At 54.0% G+C, this 13,154-nt stretch overlaps 1 protein-coding gene across 4 annotated transcripts in view; it reads left to right on the top strand.

The window, feature by feature from the left end:
• ANTXRL (ANTXR like) overlaps positions 1-13,154 on the top strand; it is a 38,246-nt gene that overhangs the window by 19,601 nt on the left and 5,491 nt on the right. For 2 of the 4 annotated variants that reach the window (XM_035724286.1, XM_035724284.1), the window contains 8 exons: positions 52-132; positions 227-287; positions 5,972-6,070; positions 7,333-7,402; positions 7,962-8,052; positions 9,655-9,834; positions 11,071-11,109; positions 12,266-12,349. In XM_035724286.1, the coding sequence (XP_035580179.1) occupies positions 52-132; positions 227-287; positions 5,972-6,070; positions 7,333-7,402; positions 7,962-8,052; positions 9,655-9,834; positions 11,071-11,109; positions 12,266-12,349 (705 nt within the window). The remainder of the gene's footprint in view (positions 1-51; positions 133-226; positions 288-5,971; positions 6,071-7,332; positions 7,403-7,961; positions 8,053-9,654; positions 9,835-11,070; positions 11,110-12,265; positions 12,350-13,154) is intronic. The other 2 variants (XM_035724285.1, XM_027594662.2) reach the window with 2 other exon arrangements.

Below are 13,154 nucleotides of genomic sequence, written 5' to 3'. Positions count from 1 at the left end.
TGTGTCCTCAACCCTTGGCCATGGGCCCAAGGTACATCCTCTGTCTTGCAGCTGTTGGACATTGCAGACAGCCCAGATCACGTGTTTGGAGTGGACGATGGATTTAAGGGACTACGAAACATCATAGGAAAAGTGAGTGAGGGATGAAAGAAAGGGGATGGGGTGACTTCTCACCACAGCCGCCTGTTCCCTGTTGCTCACCTGCCCATCCCCCTCTCTATTCCAGCTCGTGGCTAAGTCTTGTATGGATATTACAAAAGTGGAGCCTTCCTCTTTCTGTGCGGGAGGTAAGAGCTGGAGTCACTGCTGTAAACACTGGGGTGTGTGTTGTACGCGCTGTGCGTGTGGTGTGTGCGGTGTGAGCATGGTGTGAGTTTCAGTGTGTCGTGTGTGCATGGGGTAGTGTAGAGAAATGTACACTGGGTATAGAAGTAAGTATATCTTTTTGTGAGGTGTGCATGCCAGGGATTGTGGGACAGGTATCTGTGTGATTCTGCTTTTTTTGTTTTTGACATAATAATATACATATGCTTCTCTACATAAGTTTAAGATGTTACCATGATTTCACATACGCATGTAGCAAAACGATTACCACAATAAGTTTAATGTGATAACTTTTTTAAACCTTAAAAGCAAAAGTTTAATATGTAACAAAAAAAATATATTTAAAAACCTTCAACAGAGCACTGTAAAATGAAATCCGAGAACATATAAAAAGAACAGTACCTCGAGACTAATTAGCCCTACAATACAAGTGTGATTCAGTATTTAAAATATCAGTGTAACTTACCGCATCAGCAATGTGTAGAAGAGAAACATGATTATCTCCATGGATAACTAAAGCATTGGACACAGTTCAATGGCCAGCATCATACTAGGAACACAGCCAGACAAAAGGCGCCCATACAAATACAGCTGACATCAGAAGTAGACCTTGTCCTGCTTCTGGTTTAAAGCACCGAGCCGTGTGGCCAACCTGACAGCTTCATCTCTCTGATTATGCCCCCTGGACACACACAGGCCATGGTGTCACAACAGCATGTCAAACTGCAGGTGCAGATGTCAGTCATCGTGCCTCCCCCACGGCGGCCAGGCCGGGCTTACAGGTGCCTGCCACACACCCGCTGACAGCTTCACTCAGCATTTCCTGCTCTGACCTTTTCAGTTGTTGCCCTCTTGAGGAAGCTGCCACAATGTGACAGTCACTTGGAGGCCAAGCTCAAGGCAGGAACCTGGACCCCAAATGAAATAGAAAGACGCATTTCATCAGGCTGTCATTCGAAATAAATCAGTGGGTCAGGGAGCCTTGGGAAGCAGATAGGGGATGAGCATGAGACTGGGCCTTTTCAGCCTCTCGGGGTGCTCTCCAGGGTGAGGCAGAGGCCTCTGCTGGCCTTCCTGCCTCTCTGCCTAAGCTCCAGCCCATTCTCTGCTCAGTGCCCTCCAGCCCTGTCTTAGTGCGACTGAGTGTGTGTTCGGTGTTAGTGTGACTTGTGTGAGTGTCTGGTCCTTGCATGGTGAGTAAATCCCAGGGCCAGGGCACCTAGAAAAGCAGACAAGGGGTGAGCATGACACTCACAGCCCCTTCACCTCTGTGGCTCAGGCTGGCCTCTTCTGCACAGCCTCTGCCCGAGGGCCCGAGGGCACAGAGCAGGCCCCTGCCCGAACCCCAGCCTGGCCTGCGAGCATGAGGCCCCTAGCCCCCCACAGGGCTGGCCAGGTCTTCCCTCAGCTCTAAGGCTGGGGGAAGGGGGAGAAGGCACTGGACTTCCTGCAAGCCCCTCCCTTTCCAGGGTCCAGCCCTCCTCTCCTTTGAGGCCTCACTCCCAGGAGTCTCCCTCTTGCCCCTTCCCTGGTTCACTGGCCCCTTTGGATTCCCACAGCCCTTGGTCTGTCCCTCTCGTTAGTCACCTGTCACTTTGTATGCGCCATGACTTCGGCTTGGCTCTGTCACGGTTTATTTTTGTCATTCTGTTTGTTTGGGTTTTTTTTTTTTCTACTGCTGCTTCTTTTTTTTTTATATATTTTCCCAGCCTTTTGTGAAGGAAATTCTCAAACCTACAGCAAAATGGAACAACTGTACAATGAATAGCCTTGTCTCTACTACCTGAATTTTGCAGTTAATATTTAGTATCTGACCATGGTTTTTATCGTTCATCTATCTAGGGCACTTGCTCTTGCTCTCTCCTTCTCTCTCCATCAATCCATCATATTTCTGTTACATTTCAAAGTAAATTATAGACATCTCAAGACCTTCATTCTGTATATGTTGACTAGGGACCAACTTTTGCTAAGAATTCTTTTCAGAAATACAGTCAACTTAAGTGTATTATTACACGAGTTCAGAAAAATGAACGCAACACATGTGTGACCTCAACCTCTCTGTAGACACAGAGCATTACAGCACCCTCTAAAATCTCCTCAATCCCTTGACAGACAAAAGTTGCCTCAGGGACCTGAACAAGGTTAATGTTCTGATTTTCTTTCCATAGCCTAGTTTGCTGTGCAAAAACATCTCTTAGTGGACTCAGGTGGTATGAACACTGTGTTTGGTTGATACACTAGGCTCGGTGGTTTGGAGATTCATCCCTCCTGTGTGTGTGCTAGGTGGACTTGGATTTTTGTATCAGGGAGGATGGCTGGAGGGGGCGCCTTGTCATTCTTTTTCCTGTCTGTGACTGGCCCAGAGAGAGTGTCTACGAGAAGCCCGACAGACAGGGCACATCCGTGGTGGCACATAGTAGCACCCAGGGCAAAGGAGGGCTTTCCTCAGAGATCCAGTGAGCAGGTCCTGCAGGGTGGCCAGGAGACTCACTGTGTGCAGAGGGCAGGGCAGGCTGTGTGGGGCAGGAGGACCCAAAGGGGGAAGGCAGGACCCACAGTGCAGTGCAGAGACACCTTTACCACCAGTTTAGGTACTGCTGTCCATCCACAATGATCAAGTTCCCCTTTCATCCCATCCTCTGTCTGCCAGAGATATCTACCACAGACAGTCCATCGTATATATATACATAGCTATTTAACTATGTTTTTCAAGGATGTTTTACGTTAATGGGATCATGCAGTCATAACGTTTTCCAACCATGAGCACATATTCCATTCTACACATGGAGGAAATTTCTTTCACTCGTCTCCCTGGTCAATATTCTGGTTGTTCCTAACATGTGGCTATAGCAGGCTGTGAGCACTGTGAGGCTCACTCTCTGTGAGCATGGGTCAGGATTCCCTGGGTCAATCCCAGAAGTAGAATTACAGCATGAAGAGGACACACAGGTGAAACGTTCATCAGTAGAGTCGAATTTCTCCCAAGGAGGCTGTGCCGAGCAGCAGGTGGTGTTCCCAGAGCCCGACCCTCCCTAGCGCGGTCACTTCCACTCATGTGCCCTTGTCGGTCTCATGGTCAGTGGGTGGCCCTTCCTCACTGCTGGCTTCCTCCTGGCCTTCTCGGGAAGCTGCCTGCCTTTCCAGCTCCTCTCTCTGGAGCCCTGGGAGACCTACTGTACAACTTCTCCTCCAGAAGGAAAGTTCTCCATCCAGAAGGACCGGTCTCTCTGCCGGGGGCTGCGGGTCCTCGTGCCGCCTGACTGCTGCAATGCAGTGGCCTCTCTGTAGGAAATGCAGCTCCCACAAGCTGCCGTTAGTCTGTCCTTGGCTTCATTTCCTTCCTGTGCTTGTTACTGTTGGAGGAATTGGGTGAGGGGTGTTGGAGCAGAGGGAGCAGCTACTGGACAGAGCAAAATCCTTTAACTCCATGTCTCTTCTGCTCAAAAATCTGAAACCATCACCCTGCTTTCCACTTCCTGAGTCTTGCCAAAGTGACAGGACCCTCTGAGAGCGGCAGTGCCTGGGGACAGAGATGGCACTGCTACAGGGGTGGAGTGATGACTGAGGAGGGCCCCGAGGGCTGCGATGCACACCTCGTGGGAAGCAGGGCATCCAGGCAGGACAGTGTGCAAGATTCCCGAGGAGTGCAGGCCCTGTGAGGTCCTGGGCTGTCAGGCAGCCCTGCCCTCAGCAGCTGCCCTACATCCTGGGCAACAGGGGGATAGCTGCCCAGAATGAAGAGAAGAGCAGAGGGGGCAGAAGTGAGACCTGCCTTAGTCACATGAGGTCAGATCCTAGCCCTGTACCTGCCGGGGCTCTGAGGAAAGCCACCTGCCATCTCTTAGCCTCAGCTTCCCTCTGTGTAACTTAGGGAGTAATGCCTAGTGCACACATGTTGGGAGGTTAGGGAAAGTGTAGATCAGCCCATAGTATATGCTCAGTTAGTGGGGAGTGTCCTTTTGGATGAACACTGGTGTTACATGCCTTGGCCTGGCACAGATTTTTCCCACTTCAGTTTCCTTCTGCCCGTTTGCTAGTGGCAGGAAGACTCTACTCACTGTTTTTGCCTCCTCTGGAGCCTGATCTCCCCCACATGCAGCCAGCTGAATTTTCCCTTCTCTGCCTGTATCTAATAACAATGTGGGTTGAGTTTACAGTTCTGCCTTGCAAGGAAATACTTCTTTGCAATAAAATCCTAGCATGTAAATTGCAAATGACACTTCCGTGAGACTGAGGGGCAGCAGCTCTGCTCAGGGTGACCCTAACTGCACTGGCAAAGGGTTCACAGGAGACAAGCACAAGTGCTCCTTCCAGGCCAATCTTGGAACTCTGTGTCATGGCGGGAAGGGTCCTTAGAGAGTGTGAGCAGTGGGCAGGCAGCCTGGCACAATCAAGTTCAAAGCATCATTGTGGCATTTGGCTACTGTGTGTGGGAGAGGACATGTCACTTAGAGACAACAAGCCAGCCCTGAGTGGGCCAATTCCATCAGGGGCTGTCAGGGGCCAGGCTGGTGCCATAGCAGGAAGGGTGAGTCAGGCCAAGCCAAGGATGATTGGCTGCAGGGGAGGGTGTACTGGAGTAAGGCAGGTGCTGGCCTGGGGTGCAGCCCCAATCTGAGCAAAGCAGTGGCCCATGGCCAACCAGTGGTTGACATGCAGAAATACAAACCCGCTAATGCCAGCTGTTCCTGTTTTCCAAGAAAGCTAGTGATCTGAATTACTAGGGAAAATGTGCAGGCTTTACAATGTTAACTCTCATTTTTGGAAAATACTTGAAAGCCTAAAAGCCCACATCCGCAGGCCAGCATCAGGCCATGGGTCTAGAATCTATTTTCTTCAAAGCAGAGCATTTACAGACACTGCCCTGATTAATGAGAGCTTCAGGGAGACTGGAAGAAGGAGGAATCAGGACAGCCTGGTCCCAGGTTCTGCTAGTGTGAAGAATTATACCTAGAGAGTAAATTGAGCTAGGGCAAACTGAACTTCAGGAAGGGGAATTAGCCCGGCTGAGACAGGAGGCAGTGGTGGAGGCTAATGACCTTGGGCTTGCAGCTGAAGACCTGCATGTTACCCTGGTGAACTCCCAGGGGGCCGGGCCCACAAGCTGCCCTCTTTGTAACTCCCGGTGTTTGCTTCAGAGGCCAAGAAGCACCAGGGGAGCCCCAGCAACTTGTTGAGGCTCTCAGACCTTAACCTGTCTCCACACTGATAGAGGAAGTGTTTGCTGAACCCCACGTGGATTGGTTGTAGTCCATGAAGCCTCAGGAGGAGGCAGGGTAAAAGCAATCAACTGTAGACTTCCAGAACCACATTTAAGACAGGACTTCTCCTTCCCTGGGGGATTCTTCTCTACAGGGTCACAGAATCATAGGATATGTAGAGCAAGAGACGGGGGCCTTTAATGGGCTCCAAATGTCAGGAGTGGAGGTGAGAGGCCCCCCAAGACCCTAAGGCTCCGCTGACACTCAAAGTGGACCCTTGGTGACACTGGGTGAGGATCTGGCCCAGGGAGATCACACATCTTGGTTTCGACATGTTTGCTTCCTCATAGGAATCCCTAAGAATTCCATTTTGGGGGTGACCTGCCATGGAAGACAGAGGTGCCCCAGCCCCGCCTCACATAGTTCTTTGAATGTTGCCTTTGCAGAAAACTACGAATTGAATGTTACTGGAACAGGCTTTAATAACGCAAGGAACAAAAACGAAGTTATCTGTAGATTCATCTTCAGCGAAAATAAATTCTTCGGTAAGTAGCCCCATTGGTGCCTCCAAGTGACAAACTCCCCACCTCAGGCTGCCTTCCCCTCAGCCAGCCAAGCCTTCAAAGCCCTTGCTGACATTGCACTGTGGACACTGTGAGGATAGATCCGTGTGGACAAGGGGAAGGAGGGAGCTGGCTGGGAAGTTGGGAAGTCATCAACCCCCAAAGCACCAGAGCCTCTTGGAGCAGGGCTTTACCCCTAACGGCTCTGGGTGCTGGGTCTGCCCCAGAGCTGCATTCCCCATCCCTTGGCTCAACACTCACTTGTCTTGAGCCACAAGGACCTGAATCCCCGGAGACTGCTGGTAGAAACGAGGCAGTCCTGGGGCTCTGAGTCTGGGCCAGGTGCATTGGTATCTTCCTGGAAGGGTATGTGCACCTGGGATGGAGAGAGGGTGCCACCTGCCAGACCCAGGCCCTGGGATCCTGGCATAGGCACATGTCACATGTGTGACTTTCACCAAATGAGGATTCTGTTCTCGGCCTCTCTGTTCTCTACTGTAAAATGAGGCTAATATGATAGTTGAGCTAACTAAGCCATATTGCCTATGCAAGCCAATATTTGGGAAACACTCGGGCTCAGGTGTACCTCCTTATGTCCGAGTGGCCTGAGGAAGCGCACGGATGGGCAGGCAGATGTGCCCTCAGTGCTGAGGTGGGTGTGATCCTCCCCAGAGCTCTGGGGGACAGGAGGACTTTCTGTGTCCTCCTCGGCGCTCCCAGTTAGCCCCCTGATGCCGTCATTTGACCTAATTATGTTCAGTGTGTGTTCAGTGACATCTTCTTCCAGGGCCATCTGGTCAACCTAGAACTACCTCCAGCCAACGTATCACTGCAGGATGAATGTTTCAGTCCCCTAAGGGAAATGGTGTCTCTAAAGGTCAGGACAGGCCCCCCATTCCTAAGCATCTGCCCCTTCCCTTCCACTCTCTGTGCTTCTTGTTGCTTCTTGTTGTCTCAGCACTTCTCACTCTCTGCATTTATTTTGTTCTTTGTTAGTTAGTTCTTTGTCTGTCTCCCTCCAGTCCCCCAAATGTAAGGCCCTTGGGAGCTGGGACTCAGCCTGCCTTTTCCATTCCAACCAGAGCATTGCACAGGGCCTGGTGCGTGGTAAGGGCTCAGAGGAAGGTGGGCAAAGAGAAGCTGGTGTCTGCCAGAGTGTTAGCTCTCTTTGCCGAGGGCCGGCAGAAAGAGAGATGGATGGACGGACATGCCATTGGCAGCATTCTCTTGTGATTTCCCCTTAGATAAAAAAGCTGCCTCTGTGGAAGACACCACCATGATGTGCCCGGGAGAAACGATAGATAATCCAGATCAGTAAGTGCCCAGGTCAGGGGCCACATGTACAGTTTTGCCACTGTGAAGTATATAGAATGTGGGATGCCACCTCTACTGGGGAAGCACATTTCTCTCCCAGAAGGCTCAGGGCATTCTCTACACTTGACCTTGTTGGTGGTCACACGAGATGCTCACGGATCTGCTGTGGCAGGGTCTCTGCCGAGGAGGGAGGATACTGGAGATGATGATTCCAGGAATGATACCTTTGCTCCAGACAGCTGTTGAGAGCTAAGCCAACACAGTCTATAAACGGAGAGGAATCAGGTGACCCCAAGCCACCCCGCTGGAAACTTAGCCATGACCATGAGGGCATCTGAACTCACGTAAGGCTCCTCATGCCTGGTCAGCCTTCACTGCAGAGGTTGACCTCAAGTGCTTAGGGGAGCCCCCCGAACCCGTGCCGTGTGCTCACCGATGGCCCCAAGGTGTGACGAGCAAATCATTACAATGAGAGGAGCCATGGGCTGTGGTTTGAGCTGAGTGGAAGAACTGTGCCTATCTGGGCTGGTGGTCACTTTCCACAATTTCTGTGCTTTAGGGTGGTCTTCATTGAAGTTAGCCTGAATAATGGCATCAACTTCATCAGCAACGGTGCTAACATCACCAGCAAGAACTGTGTGAGTGCCAGGGTAAGGCTGCAGCCTCCCTCCTGGGTTGTCCACAGCATTTGCACTGAAGGAGTCACACCCAGGGAGGCAAGATGTGGGGGACAGGGTGCCGAGGGCCTGAGCAAGTGGCTCCTGCAGACAGGCAGCTGGGGCAGCTTCTCACAGCCAGCTTGGGGCCCTCAGCCCTTCATTGGCAAGCCGTCCCCACACTCAGGCTTCTGAGGTGCTCTGGGAGTGCTTCCACAAGATCCCCTGCGGTGCAGCCACCTGTCCAGGCCCTGAAGAAGTTCTGCTCTCTGTGTGAACCAAGTGTCATTGGAGGCACATGAAAGGGGACAATTAGCTCTGAGCAGACTCCAGAAATGGTGCTGAGCCTGTGACACCTGCCTACCCACTCACCACCTCCCCTGGCCCACGTCTAGTGGTGGGGAGCTCGGGGCTCCATCCTGCATTCCAGCTGGGCAACTGGGAGAGGCTGGGGGGCTGTGTTCTAAGAGCCAGAGTCCAGGACCTCTGGGACACTGGGACACTCCAAATCCAGGTCCCAGACACAGGGCCTCTGGAGGGTGGGACCAGGTGTGTTTCCACTGTATGGATGCAGTTGCTGGTATAGCTGAACCCACACATGCCCATCACTGGCCCCGAGACTCGGCCCACATGAAGAACACCCGCTGTCATTTTGCAGAGAGCATCAGCCTCCCCTCTGCCTCTGCTTCTTTCTCACGCTCCTCAGCTGTCCTCTCTGCTAACTCTTTCTGACCTCTGAAGGACCTTGCTCCCTGCAGTGGGTGGGGAAGCGGGCAGGGCTGTGGGGAGGGCCTGGGGCTCAACTCAGGGACAGGCAGCTCAACGACAGGTGGGAAAGAAGGTTCTGCTCCCAGGTGCCCCTTCCTCAGAGCTCTGCGTCACCTGGACACCTGGCACAGGGCAGCATGAGATGGGTGACAGTGAGCGTCAGGATGTGGAAGACAGCTGCCTGGGAGGAGGGAAAACTGTGCCTAATTGCCACCACCCTAGTGCCCAGTCCCAGCCTGGGAGGGTTCCAGCAGTGCTGACAGACAGTCCTCCGACTGTGTCTTCACCTATGCCCGGACATGCACTCCTGGATCAGCAGACTGATCTCACCCATTTGCCCACCAGGAGTCCCACCAACTGACAGCCCAGCCTCAGCAGACACATGTCAGAAAGACCTCAGAAGGAGCCACACCACCGTGGGCCCTGAGCCTGCCTCCCCCTTCAGCTGCTTTGTCTCCTGGACACAGATCCTCACCCCACTCCCTCCCCTGCCTCTGGGAAAACAGACCACTTCGCTTAGGGCAGGGCTGTGCAGCATGTCAGCTGAGGCATGCAGTGAGGACTGGCTTTGTGCCACCACGGAGATTCCACTCCCTTGTCGGGGCTCTGGGACAGAGCTTCTGAGCAGGGCTAGTGGTGCGCTGGGCTCCACAGTGGCTCTCTGGTTACTGTCCCTGTCCCCCAGCCCCTCAGTGCTCCCTAGAGGTGGGGAAATCTGAGGTCCATGGGAGCAGGGAGATGGGGAGGCCTCGTGTGGGGTACTAGGGTGTCCTCCCAGTGAGAGGTCATGCATGCCCACCCCAGCTCTGACACGTGTGCTTTCTGTAGAATGTGCCAGAGGAGACTCCAGTTCCCGTTCCAGCTGTTTCTCCACCAACCGAGCCTCCCCCACCACCTAGCAAAACATATCTTCCAGATATCAACCCTCTCTGCTTGGCTTTGCTCCTCCCAGCCCTATTCTTAATCCTGTCTACTATCTGGTGCATCTGGCGATGTTGCTCCAGAAGGGTAAGTAACATCTTGAACATAGTCCCATTTCCTGCGACCATGCCAACAACTTGAGGGACTCAGCCTCCCAGCCTCACCCCATGATTCTGCCTGTGGGCAGGTTCCCATCAGCAACCAGGTCTTTGCATGAGCAAACAGAAGCACAGCCTGCCTTGTATTCCCGGGCAGATTCAGCCTGTGTCTGAGGGACCGCCTGTCTCACACGTGTCTCTGGAGGTGACCTAAGAGCTGCCCTGGCCACTGGGGAGAAGCCACCAGGCTGCCAGGCTTCTGGAAGGCTCACGGAGACCAAGCCCCAGAAGAGGCCTCTGGTGCTGAGGGAAGAAGGAGGGCCCTGCAAGAGGCACTGAGGGCTCCAAGGGGGAATCCTGGTGGCTGGGAGGATCCCTGACCTCTGGGGCAGCTGAGCCTTGGACACCAACAAGGATCTCTGCCCTCGTCCAGCGGGTCCGGCCTTCCTTCCTCAGCCATTACTCAGGGCCAGGGCATGCTGGGCCCCATGCTGGCCACAGAGGGACAGGAATGGAGCTGCCACCAGCCTTGCCCTCAGGAGCTCACAGTCTGGTGTCTGGTCTGGATTGGTACCTGGGGGTGGAGGGTAAATGTCACCTTCATAGGGTGTGGCAAGGAGAGCCCTAGCAAAGGACAGACACTGGCCCCGGGGGAGGCAGGAGGGCAGATGCACTGGCTGCTGGGTTTGCAAGGGCCCGGGCCAGAGCTGGTGAAGGAAGAGGAGATGGCAGAGGTAGGAAAGGACAGAGCAAAGCTGCAGGACACAAGCAGGTCCCATTGCTGCGGAGGGGGAGCTATGAGGACAGAAAGTGGGGGTGGGCGCTGCCATCGCACAGGAGGGGCCAGAGAGGGCTAGGGGCACTTGGGAGGTAAGGGGTAGGAGGAAGGGAAGTGGGGCGAGTGCTTCTGTCTTCGTGGGCTGGAAGGGCTGCTCACGAACACTACCAGCTGGGGTGCCTCTGCCAGGGACCAGGCAGCCTAGTCCGGCTGTCTCCCAGTGCACCCTCCAGGGACGTCCGATCCCCTTTGATAACCCAGGAGCCTGAGGCTCAGGGCAGTGCAGCTGGTTGGCCAGAGACCCATGGGCAGTGGGGCTGGTAGACTGACACCCAAAGCCCACGTTCTGTCCAGCTGCTGCTGAATAGGGCCCCCTCCTGTCTGCATGGTGGAGCCTGCAACGTCCATGCCACTCTAGCCCGTGTTCATGTCTCTTTAACATTCTAGACTGTCAAGGAGCCACCACCAGTGCACATAATAGAAAGGGTAAGTCATGATTTTGGTCCTGATGCGGTCAGCGTGCCCGATGCCCACACTGAACTTCACACAAAAAGGGCCCCTGTTGCCTACGGGATATTTGTACTCCCAGCCCCAGAACCTCCCAACTAGCTGGGCAGAAAGAGGGTAACCGAGGGACAGGGAGGGGCCTCGGGAGGACTTGGGACCCAAACACCCTTCCCAAGTATGCAGCTCTGCTGATCCAGGGCCTTTGCCACCAAATTAGCAACTCGAGGTAGCCTGTTTCAGCAAGCGCTCTGATCCTTACTAAAATATAGGGACTTTGGGTCAATTTCCAAAGGAATGTTTGAGAGACTCAGGTGAACTTTTAGAAAAGGAGCCTTAGATTTCAAAATTTGGTCCACTGCCCAGGCTCTGATGTATGTTGGGCTGCATATCATTGCTCTCCATCCCTGTGCCCTGGCAGGACCAGGGGCTTGGCTGGAGTTGGGGATGTTGGAGGGTGTCTTAACTGGCATTGAGCTGTGAGGCAGGCCCAGCCCAGGTGAGCACAGAGAGCCAGGGTCAGGGGAGCAGGCTGTGGATCCCCCAGGGTGGGGGCCCAAGCCAGGCCCCAGAAGAAGGTAGTGGGGGACACAGTGTCCTGAACAGGGGTACCTGAGTGGGGTACCTGAGCCTCTCGATGTGCTGCCTGGGGCCTCCTCATCCCTGTCCTCACACCCACCCCTGCAGGGTTGGGAGCTCCCTCCCCATAGTGGGGACACAGTGTCCTGAACAGGGGTACCTGAGCCTGAGGGCTGTTAGGAAGCAGGCCTCACTGCCCGGGGCTGTGCAGGGACTAGGTGCAGTGCCGCCTGCTGAGAATGGATCTGCCAGAGTCAGGTGAGTGCAGCCCTGTCCCCTGCAAATGCTCCCAACGCAGACAGCCCTCCTGTGCACTGCACAGCCCCATGACCGGGCTTCTCCATTAAGGGCCAGTAAAGCCATTTCTGCAAACCAAAGGAGTTTGCTTGTTTTCACATGGAGAACCCTGTCATGATGCAGGGTGCTCCTCATTTGTCCTTGAAAACTCCCTTGTGTCTTTTTGAGTGGCCAGTGCTTGACAGGTGCTGGAGCAATAGATGTCATGTGTCTGCACCAAAGAGCTGCCAGACGAAGGAGCAAATTTGCTTTCTCTTCCTAGGAGCCGGTGAGGAAATGCATACAGCCGTGCCCAACAATGATTGTCCCCTGTGGGTGCCAAGATGGCGGGATAAGACGGATAGAGGTAAGAGGCACATTGGGGAGGGTGCTGTGGCCTCCAGGCTGGGCTGAGGAAGAAAAGGGAGCAGCCCGTTCATGGACCCTATGAACCGTGGCATTCGGGGAGATGACGTTTATGGAAGGTGACATTGATCCCTTGGCACTGGAGAAAAAGCAGAGGGCATCCCGATCCCCGGGCCCAGGAGACAGCAAAAAGTGAGGGCGCCTGCCACCACCACCACCACGCGGGGCCCAGCACTAGGGTCTCCCCCTTGGCACAGGCCCAGGTTTGCAGAAGCTGGTGTCTGGCTATAGTCCCAGGCTCTCTCAGAGCTGGTCAGCAGCTCCAGCAATGGCTTCAGTCTCACCCGCCAGCAGGTGGATGAGGAAACACAAGCTCAATCATAAACAGGCTCCTGTGGGTCAGAAACAACATTTTCTACAGGAAAATTCTGAGCAAGGTTTGTTCACTATTAAAAATATCCAGAAACGCCGGTGGCTCCTACGAGCCTTGCATGAGTCCGCTCAGCAGAGTGAGGGACTGAGCTAACTCCATTGTCCTTGGGGCCCAGTGACATGGAGGGACCAGGGCCTCATGGAGGAGGAGGCCCGAAGGAAATGTCCTTACCCCAGGATGCGCTAGGCCCCACCCAGGGAGGGAGCTCCCAACCCTGCAGGGGTGGGTGTGAGGACAGGGATGAGGAGGCCCCAGGCAGCACATCGAGAGGAAGACATGTTCCAGATTCCAAAGCAATCTGCAGTGACACTCCTGCCCTCAAACCACAAGGCCACCAGGCCCCTGCCCTAGGTAGAGGCTGCAGTTCTACCTC

Source organism: Zalophus californianus, chromosome 15, assembly GCF_009762305.2.
Source record: "Zalophus californianus isolate mZalCal1 chromosome 15, mZalCal1.pri.v2, whole genome shotgun sequence".
NCBI lineage: Eukaryota > Metazoa > Chordata > Mammalia > Carnivora > Otariidae > Zalophus > Zalophus californianus.
This window is presented reverse-complemented; position numbering and strand designations above follow the sequence as displayed.